This window comes from Schistocerca gregaria, chromosome 3 (assembly GCF_023897955.1).
Source record: "Schistocerca gregaria isolate iqSchGreg1 chromosome 3, iqSchGreg1.2, whole genome shotgun sequence".
NCBI lineage: Eukaryota > Metazoa > Arthropoda > Insecta > Orthoptera > Acrididae > Schistocerca > Schistocerca gregaria.
This window is the reverse complement of record NC_064922.1, coordinates 480,683,603-480,697,854: the sequence shown is the minus strand read 5'-3', so window position 1 is coordinate 480,697,854 and position 14,252 is coordinate 480,683,603. Positions and strand designations below refer to the sequence as shown.

Sequence of the window (14,252 nt, the reverse complement as noted above, 5' to 3'; positions counted from 1 at the left end):
TCTCCAACAATACTTAGTTATGGCTAATCCATGTTTCTTTGCTGGTATGTTCAGATCAGGGATGTTTACTGCAATGACATGTAAAACATTTCTATGGGGGACAATCTTCACCCATATATTTCACAGTCCAGAGTGTAGCTTCTTGGACTTGAAACAATGGTTCAGAGCTCGGAGACGACGAAATCAAGATCGTCATTGTCAATTGGCTCCATTCCCACTGGAAGAACTTCTATGCAGGGGTGGACGTTGAAGAAACTTAACAAAAAGCTGCTTAGAAGCAAATGGCGATCACTTGAAACAGTGCAGGCATTTTGTAGAGAACTAAATCTGACACACAGCATTTTTTATGACAAAACAACCATTACTTTTAAAATATTTCTCATAACTATTACTGCAATGGAAAACCCAGGGAAAAAAATTTAAGGTGCTTCATTTTTATAGCCTATCATTACAAGATAAGAGTAAATTAAGTAACCACCATGTGAGGAAACAAGTGAAATTTCTTTCCCTAATGGGAAGCATTTCACTCTACATACATTATAGAATTATTTTGCAAACACTAGAATGACTGGGGAGAGGGGGATTATAACATTATGTATACGCTATCAGTAGATTCAGTAAAACTTCCTAGTTTATCTTTCCAATTTGTTCAAACTGTTCACATGATATTTCGACAGATAACATCTGTAGACACCCAATACATGCTGTAGACAAGAAAAATAATACAGATTTTATAGTCTGTTGAGAATTATTTTCATTTTTGGCTTACAACCAAACTTGCAATCACTCAATTATCAAGAAAACAAATTTTTGAAACAGACAAAATATTACATGCAAACAAACCACTGACATCATACAAATTACCATGTTAATTTCAATAAAAAACCAAAGGACGAAAATTACAAATTGTGCTATAATGTTACAGTTTAATTAAATTATCTTTTGGAACTGTGTGTTTCATCTGAAAACTTAGGAGCACACTGAAATGTTCCTAGTTTTGTTGGTTCTATCCTGAATAGAAAACAGCCAAATTTGAAACATGAAAATAGCTTCATAATTTTGAATTCAAAACCACTGTTTATTCTCAAAACTGCTCACATCTTAACTACTTTTGTTATATGTAAATCGTGGTACGGAACATAAAAAAAGATGTAACCCATTCATAGTAAAAACAAAAAACTGCAAACACCTCTTTGACAGACTGGAAAACACATCCAAATCAAATTAAGTATACCATTGTCAGCACAACATAAAAATCATATTCCCATAAATAATTACCAATAGTTACAATAAGCTAACCTGTGTGAAACACATGTAAACAAAAACCAGAACAGCAACTCCAACCTGAACCTGGAAGTTTTAAAATGTCTGATGCACTTGGTTGTCAGGGATGCACCCATGAGGATGTGTTTTACAGGATTGCTCCATAAACCGATGTCGTCAATAATATATGTGAACATTGTTATCAGTTGTGAAAGTGTATCAGAATCTACAATTAAACCATTTGGTGGAAAAGACTGTTTATTGGAAGTCAAACGTCAACTTAAGCTTGCACAAGAAGCAGCAGCAGCAGCCTGGGAGACATCATTAGAACTTTGACAACATAAAAAACCGGAGTACAATTAATTCAGCAAAGCCTTCTTCACTTCAGGGCACAAGATCACTCTGGTGATACCCAAGATGGTATTAGGGCAAGTGGATGAAGCGACGTTAGAGGGAGGAGGCAAAGTTTTTGTTGGGAAGCAAACAGAGCATTCAATCAATTTTAGACCATTAGTAACTTCTGTTTGCTCCAGGGTTTTGGAATATAATACAAGCTTGATTTGAATAACATTCCTTGAAACAATACTGTTAAAAAATAAATTTATGGTCACTCATAAGAAAACAGTTGACTCGTTTAATTTGGTAAAATTACGACAAGTTCTTAGCTGCAGTTACATTCCTAGAGAGATAATGGTGTATTAACAAAAAATAATCCATTTTTGAAAATGTAATTCGATGGAGAAGTCACCAAACAACAGTATGAGAAAATTCTCTCAACATTTTACCAACCAAACTTAGAACAGCTTTACGTTACCACTACCTCCTCCTCTCCCTTCTTCGCCATCTCCATAATCTTTGTTGTTATAATAGCCTCCATAATATCTTGGTCAGACTCTATAGCTGCTCCTGCACCATTTTGTACTGTATAGCTCATACCCCTGCAACCATCCCCACTGAGACTTGTCCTTTGACCTCTACTACCACCACCAATACCACCCTCTAACTGGCAAAACCTATACTATTAAAGGGAGAGCCATCTGCAAAACAATACATTGTGTACTAGTTGTTATGTAAACACCGCTCTGCCTCCTCCATTGACATGGCTACCACAAAAAGTTATCAATTAGAATGAATGGGCGTAGAGAGGGCGCAAAATAGTAACACAATATAGTGTTGCAAAGCATGTTGTACAACATGACAGTTGTTACCTCGGTGCTTGTTTCACCACACATGCCATCTGGGTCTTCCCCTTGAAACTAGTCTCAGAACTCTGCAGGCAGGAACAGGTACCGACCTAGCCTTACTTTACATTTATATCCTTGGCTTCAAGCACTGCTTCTTGGTAACTATTTCTTTCTTTGTTCTCTTTTAGTTTTCTATATCTTTTCTTTTCTGTGCTGTATACTTTTCCCCAGCCCATCTCTACCACATATAACCAACTTAGCTTTTCACTCTTATTAACTGACACACAATATGTGTCTTGCTTATCACCTTAATTTTGTACATTTTAAGCTCTCACGTTTTCAAATGTACCAATGCCATCCCCAACAATCAGTCTTTCCTTCTCATCCTATGCGTGCGCGCACACACACACACACACACACACACACACACACACACACACACACAGACACAGAGAGAGAGAGAGAGAACAATAGTACAACATATGCCTTTGGAGAACGTACTGATGGGAAGGAAACTTTATGTGATTTGGGGAGAAAATGGTAAACACAAATCATGATTGCCAAAACCACCCCATGTCTTAAATTAGACAGAATACTATAACATATGCCTCTGGAGAACATGGGGAGGAAGGAAATCAAATGGTAGTGTAAAGGTCAACGATAAAATAAAGATTTGTAAAACCAATAAATGTTAATTTCACAGATATATATTTGGTACATAATTTGCAATATAATTTGGGTATTATTCAACCTACACTAACTAACTGTTACAATAAAAAAATACAAGTATGTAGACAGTAAAAATTCGCACGAAGAGCATAAATTGTAAGAGTAAGGATAAGAATTTATACAAATAGTTTCACCTATATACAGGCATTTTAAAGAATAAGAAAAGAGATTTTTTTTGCATCTATGAGCAGATCCTTTATAACACACATTTACAATTTTAAGTTTTAAACCTACTGCAGAAACTAGTAACATGTTAAAAATAAGCTTGAATGTAAGACTTAGAAACAGAGCAAAAAACTGTTAAACAGAAACCAAAATAATGTTAAGAGAGTTCTGTATGTTTTTTCTCTCAAAGTATGCATCATCATAATTTACACAATCTTTATTCAATCAAAAGTAATAAAAAAATTTAAAAAATCTTTTGAAGTAACTGTGTATTATGTTAACAATATTTTTCATTTAATTAACAACACATTAGAAAAAATAACAAATATAATGTAATTGGATAGATAAAAACCAACTCAGCAAGTGCCAGCAAGGGAACTTACATATGAAAGTTTAACTTAAATACATTTATCCGTGTATTCTCCTGCCACAGCTTGATGAGTGGATTTTTTCTCTGTCCAGTTACATTCTAACAACATAGCATTTATGAAAACTTACATGCCTGGAAACTATGCAGAATCAAAACATTTTGAGTGAACAGCACAGTAATTATAAATTTGCAAACCTCTCAGTACCTTAAAATACTACACCACATTTTTAATAAAACATCTAAATCACATTTCCAGACAAGGCTAAACAGTATGCACTTAAAAATCATCAGCAGCAACAAGTTTTGTTTAGAGAGTTCCCTAAATTCTCATTTTGTAAACATCATCTTACTACTGCAACTTTTGTTCAAGGGGAATATATTACTCTGCACTAAATTTAATTTGTACATCAGACAGAGAGCCAACAACATTTCAAAGAAAAAACAGAGGAGACAGTACCACAGAATTTCTAATATATCTGAAAGTATACATTGCAATGGCAAGATTTAAGCAAACACGCTACAACTGATCAAAGCCTTGAACAATGTAACAAGAACTGAATCTATAATTTGTTTGGTTCTAATAAACTACATCTAATATGTGAAGACTATGTGTAAACAAAAGATCTCTATGTTCAACTTGAAATAAAATAAGCCACAGCTTTTCCTACACATATGCTACTTGTACCTTTAAAAGGTGACAGTAATGCAAAAATGGACAAAATTCAAAATATTTATGACCAGATTACAAAAGGAAGCAACTAATTTAACTTATGGCCACAAACTGTCATACTTACACAAATTACAATGGAAAAATACTGACATAAAGATTTGGCTTCATGTAACTATGCGTCACACTTAATTGCATTCACCACAATGTCTTCAAAATCACAACGAACTACATGACATCACAAAAAATAAGACCTGCTACAAAGTAGTTGTCAAAACCCATTAACAGTCTTGTTTCTGTCAGTAAACTACTGTAGTGCTTTCTTAGATACACATTATATCTGTGATCATAAAATCTGAAAGAAACTGTACAGTTACAAAACAGATAAAAGACACACGCCATTTCAACCACATTACATTGATACTTCTTTTTAGATTCATTTTTCAGGTACTCAAATAATGGAAGCAGTAAACAAAATGCCCTAAAACATTTAACCAGCAGGAGTAAGAAGAAACAATGACATTAAATACATCCACAAAATTCAGTAATACGGCCTACTGTTATTTACTTGCACAAGAACACAAAAGAAGTAAAATAAGTGCAAACATTATTAAGAAAATAACACATATCCATTATAGTGTTATACTAAGTGATTGCTGTTGTATATTCTACTTCTGACATGTAAACACACACACACACACACACACACACACACACACACACACACACACACGTGCGATATGATATGTACAATGATACGTGTTCATCTGTAGTTACATATACACAACATTTAAAATGTGGACAGAACAACTTAATCATCTACAAATCAAGATTTCAGTTATGTCATTCAATGAAGAATTTCTGTATGTCTAAGAAGGGTTTCTTCCTACCCCAAAAACTGCAAATGTCATGTATGCTAACACCGGACAGGTAAAATAAATAGGGTAAAGCAATATAAAACACTATGTCTTAGTAAATACTAATTTTCAAAGTCTTAACAGTAAACTAACAACGTTCCCCTTTTCAACTTGCAAGAACCAAACTGCAATTGTGATACAAACTCCATTTCATTACGAGTAAACATTTTATTTGAAATAATACAATGTTAGTTTTCTACAACCTTTTTATACAATTTTATTTACAAGGTATTAACTCAAAAGCCTTCAAGAATTTGATAAAACTATTTAATGAAGAATTGTGTGGATATACAAGTATCACCATTATCCAATCGCATCATTATTTTCTAGTGAGGTGCACTATTTACCCAAGTGTTCCTCTGTGAGTGTATTTAATTGTTCCCTTCCATATATGGTCCACTACAGTTAAAACATGCTGATTGTATGATGGAAAATATGTTTCAATCTGCAACATCGACCTCCCTAAGGGGCTTTAAGAATGTCGAACAAAACTGCAGCAATATGATAATGCATGAATTTATGTGACAAATGATTCCAGTATAGTCTATAAAAATAATTCCAGTATTAGGCTCTGAAGGATAAAATGAAAAGTTACAAGTACACAGTCTGAGAAATGATCAATGAGAGATAGACTAAAATGGGAATACAACAGGCAGGTATTAACACTGTCCTCAATAATGTTTTAACTACTTTCAAGAAACATGCATGACCATGATTCAATGCGAAAGCAAACTATTCTTACACTTTGTTTGAGGACACTGCTTAGCATATTTACTGACTAATTTGAAAGCAAAGTCCATAACATAACAACTGAAGTAAAAAACACATATATATTCACACATACATATTCAAAGTACCCATAGAAAACAGTATTTTACATGAACATGGACAAATGCTACTACATGTGGGTTTTCGAGAATATTTATTGCTAGCTTCACTGTCCATTCACTTCCAAATAAACAACATGTGTAAAGCAATACACATTCAGTTATTACGACCCAAACAGTGTCTCTGACATGTACAATAAGTCACTGGCACCAACAGCAGTACTTGCTCATTATTTACAACTATAAAATCAGGGGTTTTCTGATTAAAAACTGAATGTTTGTAGAATGAAGAACACAGAGTGTCCTTTAAAGGAAAAACCTAATGGCATTGTTTGAAATTATACAGTGCCACATATTAAATCGGACCATAAAGTATGTTACTGTAAATGTTATGAAAACTGACAAGAGTTTAGGAAGAACTGTTCTCAAAAAACTTTCTGTCACCTGTATAAGGTTTCAAAGTTGTACAGCTGCATTTGCTGCACTCAAGGGAACTTTGTACAATAATATGAAATTAGATACTTCCATTAAATAAATGGACTGAGTGTATCTTGTGCCCTCTTTCTTACATGTGAACAACAAAATATTTGTGTATTCATTTCTTATCCGATGTTTCCAAATATTCCACACGATACCGATTATAAGGGTGATAAGGTGTCATGTTCAAATTATTATTAGACAGAACGCGAGTTTGATTAGACACTACATCTTCACCACGACCCAGTAACCAGTCCTTACAAGCTGCATGTTGCTGATCTGTCACATTTTTTTCAACCCAATTGTTAAGCCATTTCTGAAACTTCTCACTCAAATGGAGTGAAACAGCTTGATGGGAAGTACGAGCCTTGCGCAAAGCCTGTCGTTTGTATAAATAATTTTCTTTATTTACAACAAACACCATCCTGTACTGATTAATATTAAACCGACATTGCATTCCATCACCACCAACAATTTCCCCACTGTTATCTGCATAATGGACTTTCTCTCTTGAGCCTCCAGCAGATGGGCTCTTTTCATCATCTGAACTATTTGGTTTTATTTTACCCTTTCCATCTTTGGCATTTCCCCTATCACTTTTAGTGGTTTCTACTTCTCCATCCAGACTTGATTTTTCATGAACCTTATCCCTATTTTTCTCAGCCAAGCTACCTGAATGCTGTCTCCACAAGCGTACATTCCTAGCCAGGAACACAGGTTTTCTTGATCTCACTCTCGATGTGGCATCCAGTATCTGGTCTGCAGTGCCACCAGGATTGGTAAATCGCTCAATATATGTTGACCATTTTTCTACTTCTGCAGGTGGATCCGGTTCTTCTGTATCATTGTCAAGGAGCTCAATTGTCATTCGGCAGTCACGTCTATAAATAAGCACTTTGTAGCACACCTCATCACCCATCAATCTTTCTGCACGTCTTTGATACATTTGTTCTGCTGCTGCCCTCTGAGCAGCTGTATGGCAGGGTCCACCAGCCCCATCACGTTTGGCTTCATTTCGAAGAAGTTCAATACATTTCTGGCAAGTGGAATCAGATACAATATGCTGCAGCTGTCTAACTGCATAAGTTACAACTTTATCTAACGTAAAAGCTATGTACGCATGGATGCCAAACATCTCTCTCAAAGTGTCCTCATACGCATTACTGTCCATGTTGCCATCCAACACATTCTTTACCATATCCAGAAAAGTCGGATAATAATCCTCAACATCAATTTCACTTTTAGGTTTGAGACGCAATGTTACAGCTGTTGACTCTTTCCGATCCTGTCGCTCCTTGGCTTCCTCTGCTGCCAAAATGACTGCCTGATCATATATTTTAGTGAGACGTTCACACAGTATGTGATGAAGTCTCAAAAACAGATACCAGTTGCCATTGGCAAAAAAGAGTGTGTATGCTTCATCAGATGGTCCTGTTGGTGCATGAAGGAAACCTTTCATTTTATTTTTCTTACTGCTTGATGGTTTGTCACCATTTGGCTTACATCGGTCATCTTCTTCATCATCTTCCTGCTCATCATCACTGGGCTCTTGGCGAGGATGGAAGAACATATCAGGTAGAAGCTGACGCAGAAGTTGCTTCACACGCTGTTTGTCTTCTGACTGGATGCCAGTTTGCCTTTTGACATGATGAATCAACAGATTAGCAGCATCATCAAGCATACTTTTGTCTTTATACTGCAATATAAGATGAGGGCCTGTTGCTACTTCCCCAGTACCTTCATCAGCTTGGTCGTGTCTTTCTTCATAGATGGTTTCTATTTCATTAAATAAGCTTTTGGAACGCAGCACTTTCAAATCATTTTGTTTGAAATTAATCCCTTGATGATCAAGAGATTTTAGGTAGTACTTTTCATTCTGTTCTCTCCATATTTTGTTAAAGCCTTTCTGTGCTTCTCTCCATTCTTCTTCCTTTGCTTTAAGCCTACGAAGAACAACTGGCACTGCCACTGTAGGATTTTTCTTCAGACCATCTATCACATCATCTGCTTTGTCTCCATAAATTCGTCTGATGGCCCTCTGATGAATTGTGGGTGAAAATCCACCAAGGCAGTCATCCAAATGGAACTTAGCTGCTTCCTCAGGTGACATTCGTGACAGTTTCTTGTTCACTCCTTGTAGCACCCGTATAGTGGCAGCATTTGTTTCTATAACCACATCAAGTTCAAACCTTTCATCTTCACATCGATATATATATTTCTCAAACTGTGTTTTTCTGGAGGTAACAAATGTTGAATCTTCTGACCAGTTTGGAAAAGACACCCAAGTATCATTTAAAACTTCCTTGCACAATGCAGTTCGACCTGAGCATTTTGGTTGTATATAATTTTTTGGAAGAGCACAGTAGCTCGCACCCAATCTTTTGCATGCTGTGTAGTCTATTTCCATTGCCAGGTCACCTGCAGGTCTGTCTTGTCGGACAACATTACTCGGAATAGATTCAACAGTAGCTGAACTGCTGCCAGAGCCATTACCTGCTGCTGAATTTTTTGTGACTCCTACAAAATCTTTGAACCAACGGAACAGTTCTGGAAATTTCCCCAAGAAAGGCGTTACCAGCTGCACCAATTCTGAACGAGAAACGATCTCTTCATTAAACAATATGAGACACCTTAAAAAATTTTCATATACTTCTTGATTTTTTAAAGCTTTCCTCACTTTATCAAAAAAGGCATAATCTGTAAGGTTTCCATATTTTGCAGCTTCTGCAATTGACACATCTCTCAAACATGCTGTCTTGTGTCTCTTGGGAGGTGGACTCCCTGCACGCGGTGACAACATGGGTGTTGACTTGACATGACTAATGCTTGCGGTACTACTCCTGTGCTCTGTAACGACAGGCGTCTCGTGTGAATCTCGTGTGACTGAACTGTCATGGGCAGGTTTCCCAGAACCACTGTTCTTCTTCAGTGGTGTGACAGTTTCACCTGTGTTCACTTTGTTGTTGCTACCAGCATTACTGGTTTGGGCAGAGGCAAGTCTATCACATACAGTCGAGTGATGGCTTGTCGCATCAGGTAAGAACTGGCCAAATTCAGCTAAAAGATCTTCTTGATTCTGAAAAAGCCTAGCAACCTGTGCATACACTTCTGCTTCTGTAAGATGTCTTGTAGGATGACCCTGTCCATCTTTTACATTCTTCTGTTCTTTCTGGTAAGTGTGTAAAATCTCCAAGAATCTTTTATACTTCTCTGGCTGACTGATGAATCTCTTTTTTATTTTGTTGACATAGTTGATAGCATGTCCAAATTCTACTGGCTGACTCTGAGCAGACTGTGCATCTGGCAATGGAGAAATACTGTGCGCAGGTGACTGCTGTAATTGCTGCTGTGGTGGTGTCTTGGGAGCAACAGAACTGGTGGCTGCCACTGCAGGTGCAGGAACAGTAGAGAAACTTGGGGGTGGCACTGGAGTATTGGTTGGGGAAGAAGGCCTACCAGATGGAACCACAGCAGTAGCTGGAACACCAATTACTGAACTTGGCATTGATACAGACACCTGGAACGTATAGCCCTGGTTGTTTGGTTGAACTTCAATTTTGTATCCAGGTGGCAAAAATGTATTAAATCCAACAATCAGTTCAGGATGCCCTTTGAAGAGATTAGAGACTCTTTGTATAACTCCCGGAGTATCAATGCTCTGTGATTTAAATTCCTTCATTATGTCAAGGAATTCATTATAAACCTGAGGCTGACTTCCAAACTTATATTTAACCTGATCAAGATAAGACAAAGCATCCTCAACTTTTAGGCGCTGATACTGTGGCTGCTGCGCCTGCGCCTGTGGCTGAGATGACTTTGGTCTTGAAGGCTGCTGTGGTGGAGGAGGTGGGGAACCTCCTCCATTTGCTATTACACTGTTACTGTATGATGGAACAGTCAGCTGCACGCTGGTAGGCATTGTGTTCGCCAGTCTGAAATTGAAAGGGTAATTACATTACATTCTTACAAGTTTCAATTATGTATGCTGGAATGTCTTTTTCTTCCAATAAGGAGAACTTAAATCATACAAGGTTAATACCATAATTTTTTAAATAATTTTTTACCACTGTAACTGATAATGTTTAGTATGCCTCTACTATCAGCAAAGAGTTATGAATATTATGATGTCATCTATACAGAAAAGAATTGGCAGTAACAATTCTGCACGCTCAATACATTGTGTGTTAATATCTTAATATTACGTTTACCTGACTTCCGATCTTTCCTAAGGATCTTACAACTGTGTTTTTCATATAAAATTTATTCCGTGTGCATGTTTGTAGTTAATTTCTTTCCTTGTACCCAAAGTTGTCAAAGCACATACCAGAAAACCAGCATGGTCTGTTGTTGTTGTGGTGGTGGTGGCGGTGGTGGTGGTGGTCAGTCCTGAGGCTGGTTTGATGCAGCTCTCCATGCTACTCTATCCTGTGCAAGCTTCTTCATCTCCCAGTAACTACTGCAGCCTACAGCCTTCTGAATCTGCTTAGCGTATTCATCTCTTTGTCTCCCTCTACGATTTTTAAACTCCACGCTGCCCTCCATAACTAAACTGGTGATCCCTCGATGTCTCAGAACAAGTCCTACCAACCGATCCCTTCTTTTAGTCAAGTTGTGCACAATCTCCTCTTCTCCCCAATTCTATTCAATACCTCCTCATTAGTTATGTGATCTACCCATCTATTAATCTTCAGCATTCTTCTGTAGCACCACATTTCAAAAGCTTCTATTCTCTTGTTGTCTAAGCTATTTATTGTCCATGTTTCACTTCCATACATGGCTACACTCCATACAAATACTTTCAGAAACGACTTCCTGGCATTTAAATCTATACTCGATTAGTAGTTCCACTAGAACTACTGACGGCCTTGGGAGAGCCAGTCATGACAAAACTCTACCAGATGGTGAGCAAGATGTATGAGACAGGCGAAATACCCTCAGACTTCAAGAAGAATATAGTAATCCCAAACCCAAAGAAAGCAGGTGCTGACAGATGTGAAAATTACCGAACTATCAGTTTAATAAGTCACAGCTGCAAAATACTAACGCGAATTCTTTACAGACGAATGGAAAAAAATGGTAGATGCGGACCTCGGGGAGGATCAGTTTGGATTCCGTAGAAATGTTGGAACACCTGAGGCAATACTGACCCTACGACTTATCTTAGAAGAAAGATTAAGGGAAGGCAAATCTACGTTTCTAGCATTTGTAGACTTTCAGAAAGCTTTTGACAATGTTGGTTGGAATACTCTATTTCAAATTCTAAAGGTGGCAGGGGTCAAATACAGAGAGTGAAAGGCTATTTACAATTTCTACAGAAAGCAGATGGCAGTTACAAGAGCTGAGGGGTATGAAAGGGAAGCAGTGGTTGGGAAGGGAGTGAGACAGGGTTGTAGCCTATCCCCGATGTTATTCAATCTGTATATTGAGCAAACAATAAAGGAAACCAAAGAAAAATTCTGAGTAGGTGTTAAAATCCATGGAGAAGAAATAAAAACTTTGAGGTTCGCCGATGACATTGTAATTCTGTCAGAGACGGCAAAGGACTTGGAAGAGCAGTTGAACGGAATGGACAGTGTCTTGAAAGGAGGGTATAAGGTGAACATCAACAAAAGCAAAATGAGGACAATGGAATGTAGTCGAAGGGTGATGCTGAGGGAATCAGATTATGAAATGAGACACTTAAAGTAGTAAAGGAGTTCTGCTATTTAGGAAGTAAAATAACGAATGGTGGTCGAAGTAGAGGGGATTTAAAATGTAGACTGGCAATGGCAAGGAAAGCGTTACTGAAGAAAAGAAATTTGTTAACATCGAATATAGATTTATGTATCAGGAAGTCATTTCTGAAAGTATTTGTTTGGAGTGTAGCCATGTATGGAAGTGAAACATGGACGATAACTAGTTTGGACAAGAAGAGAATAGAAGCTTTCGAAATGTGGTGCTACAGAAGAATGCTGAAGATAAGGTGGATAGATCACGTAACCAATGAGGAGGTATTGAATAGGATTGGGGAGAAGAGAAGTTTGTGGCACAACTTGACTAGAAGAAGGGATCGGTTGGTAGGACATGTTTTGAGGCATCAAACCAGTCTCAGGACTTAAGACAACAACAACAACAACAACAACAACAACAACAACAACAACAACTCTATGTTAACAAATTTCTCTTGTTCAGAAACACTTTCCTTGCCATTGCCAGTCTACATTTTATATCCTCTCTACTTCGACCATCATCAGTTATGTTGCTCCCCAAATAGCAAAACTCCTTTACTACTTTAAGTGTCTCATTTCATAATCTGATTCCCTCAGCATCACCCTTCGACTACATTCCATTGTCCTCATTTTGCTTTTGTTGATGTTCACCTTATACCCTCCTTTCAAGACACTGTCCATTCCGCTCAACTGCTCTTGCAAGTCCTTTGCTGTCTCTGACAGAATTACAATGTCATCGGCGAACCTCAAAGTTTTTATTTCTTCTCCATGGATTTTAACACCTACTCAGAATTTTTCTTTGGTTTCCTTTATTGTTTGCTCAATATACAGATTGAATAACATCGGGGATAGGCTACAACCCTGTCTCACTCCCTTCCCAACCACTGCTTCCCTTTCATACCCCTCAGCTCCTGTAACTGCCATCTGCTTTCTGTAGAAATTGTAAATAGCCTTTCACTCTCTGTATTTGACCCCTGCCACCTTCAGAATTTGAAATAGAGTATTCCAACCAACATTGTCGAAAGCTTTCTGAAAGTCTAGAAATGCTAGAAACGTAGATTTGCCTTTCCTTAATCTTTCTTCTAAGATAAGTCATAGGGTCAGTATTGCCTCACGTGTTCCAACATTTCGACGGAATCCAAACTGATCTTCCCGGAGGTCGGCTTCTATCAGTTTTTCCATTTTTCTGTAAAGAATTTGTGTAAGTACTTTGCAGCTGTGACTTATTAAACTGATAGTTCGATAATTTTCACATCTGTCAACACCTGCTTTCTTTGGGATTGGGATTATTATATTCTTCTTGAAGTCAGAGCATTTCGCCTGTATCATACATCTTGCTCACCAGATGGTAGAGTTTTGTCAGGACTGGCTCTCCCAAGGCCGTCAATAGTTCTAATGGAATGTTGTCTACTCCGGGGGCCTTGTTTCAAGTCCGGTCTTTCAGCATGGTCTACTTACGACATTACTTGCTTCTGAAGCTTTTTTGTCAAAATGAAGCTCTCGTCTACTTCAAGTCTCTCTGTTAAAAAGAGAGCAGTTTGTGGTCTTGTGGTAGCATTCTCGCTTCCCGCGCACGGGGTCCTGTGTTCAATTCCCCATCATCATCATTCCCTCTTATGGTTGGAGGAAGCCAATGGCAAACCATCTCTGCTCGGACCTTGCCTAGTTGGTGGTGTGGGTCTCCCACATCGTCCCCCTATGCTCCTCGGAGTATGGGACATCATCATCATCATCATCATCATCATCATCATCATTTCGCCTCATCACTGAAGCTACGCACACAATGTAGTTCACAATGGCTGTTACGCAAGAAGCAGATTTTACTGCTAGAAAACATATAAGTTTCATCTGTATGTTTATTTCAGAAGCACAGTGGATCACACAGACTGCTGAATGGGCTAGGAGTATACCAAGTTCACCCAACTCCCAATGCAATTGAAGAGTT

The 14,252-nt window shown here is 37.7% G+C and overlaps 1 protein-coding gene across 1 annotated transcript in view; it reads right to left on the bottom strand.

Moving 5' to 3' along the window:
- Positions 1–3,138: 3,138 nt before the first annotated feature.
- Positions 3,139–14,252, bottom strand: part of LOC126354116 (paired amphipathic helix protein Sin3a-like) — a 35,656-nt gene continuing 24,542 nt past the window's right edge. Inside the window, exon 4 of the mRNA XM_050003511.1 lies at positions 3,139–10,531. Within this exon, the coding sequence (XP_049859468.1) occupies positions 6,718–10,518 (3,801 nt within the window). The 5' untranslated portion in view covers positions 10,519–10,531 and the 3' untranslated portion in view covers positions 3,139–6,717. The remainder of the gene's footprint in view (positions 10,532–14,252) is intronic.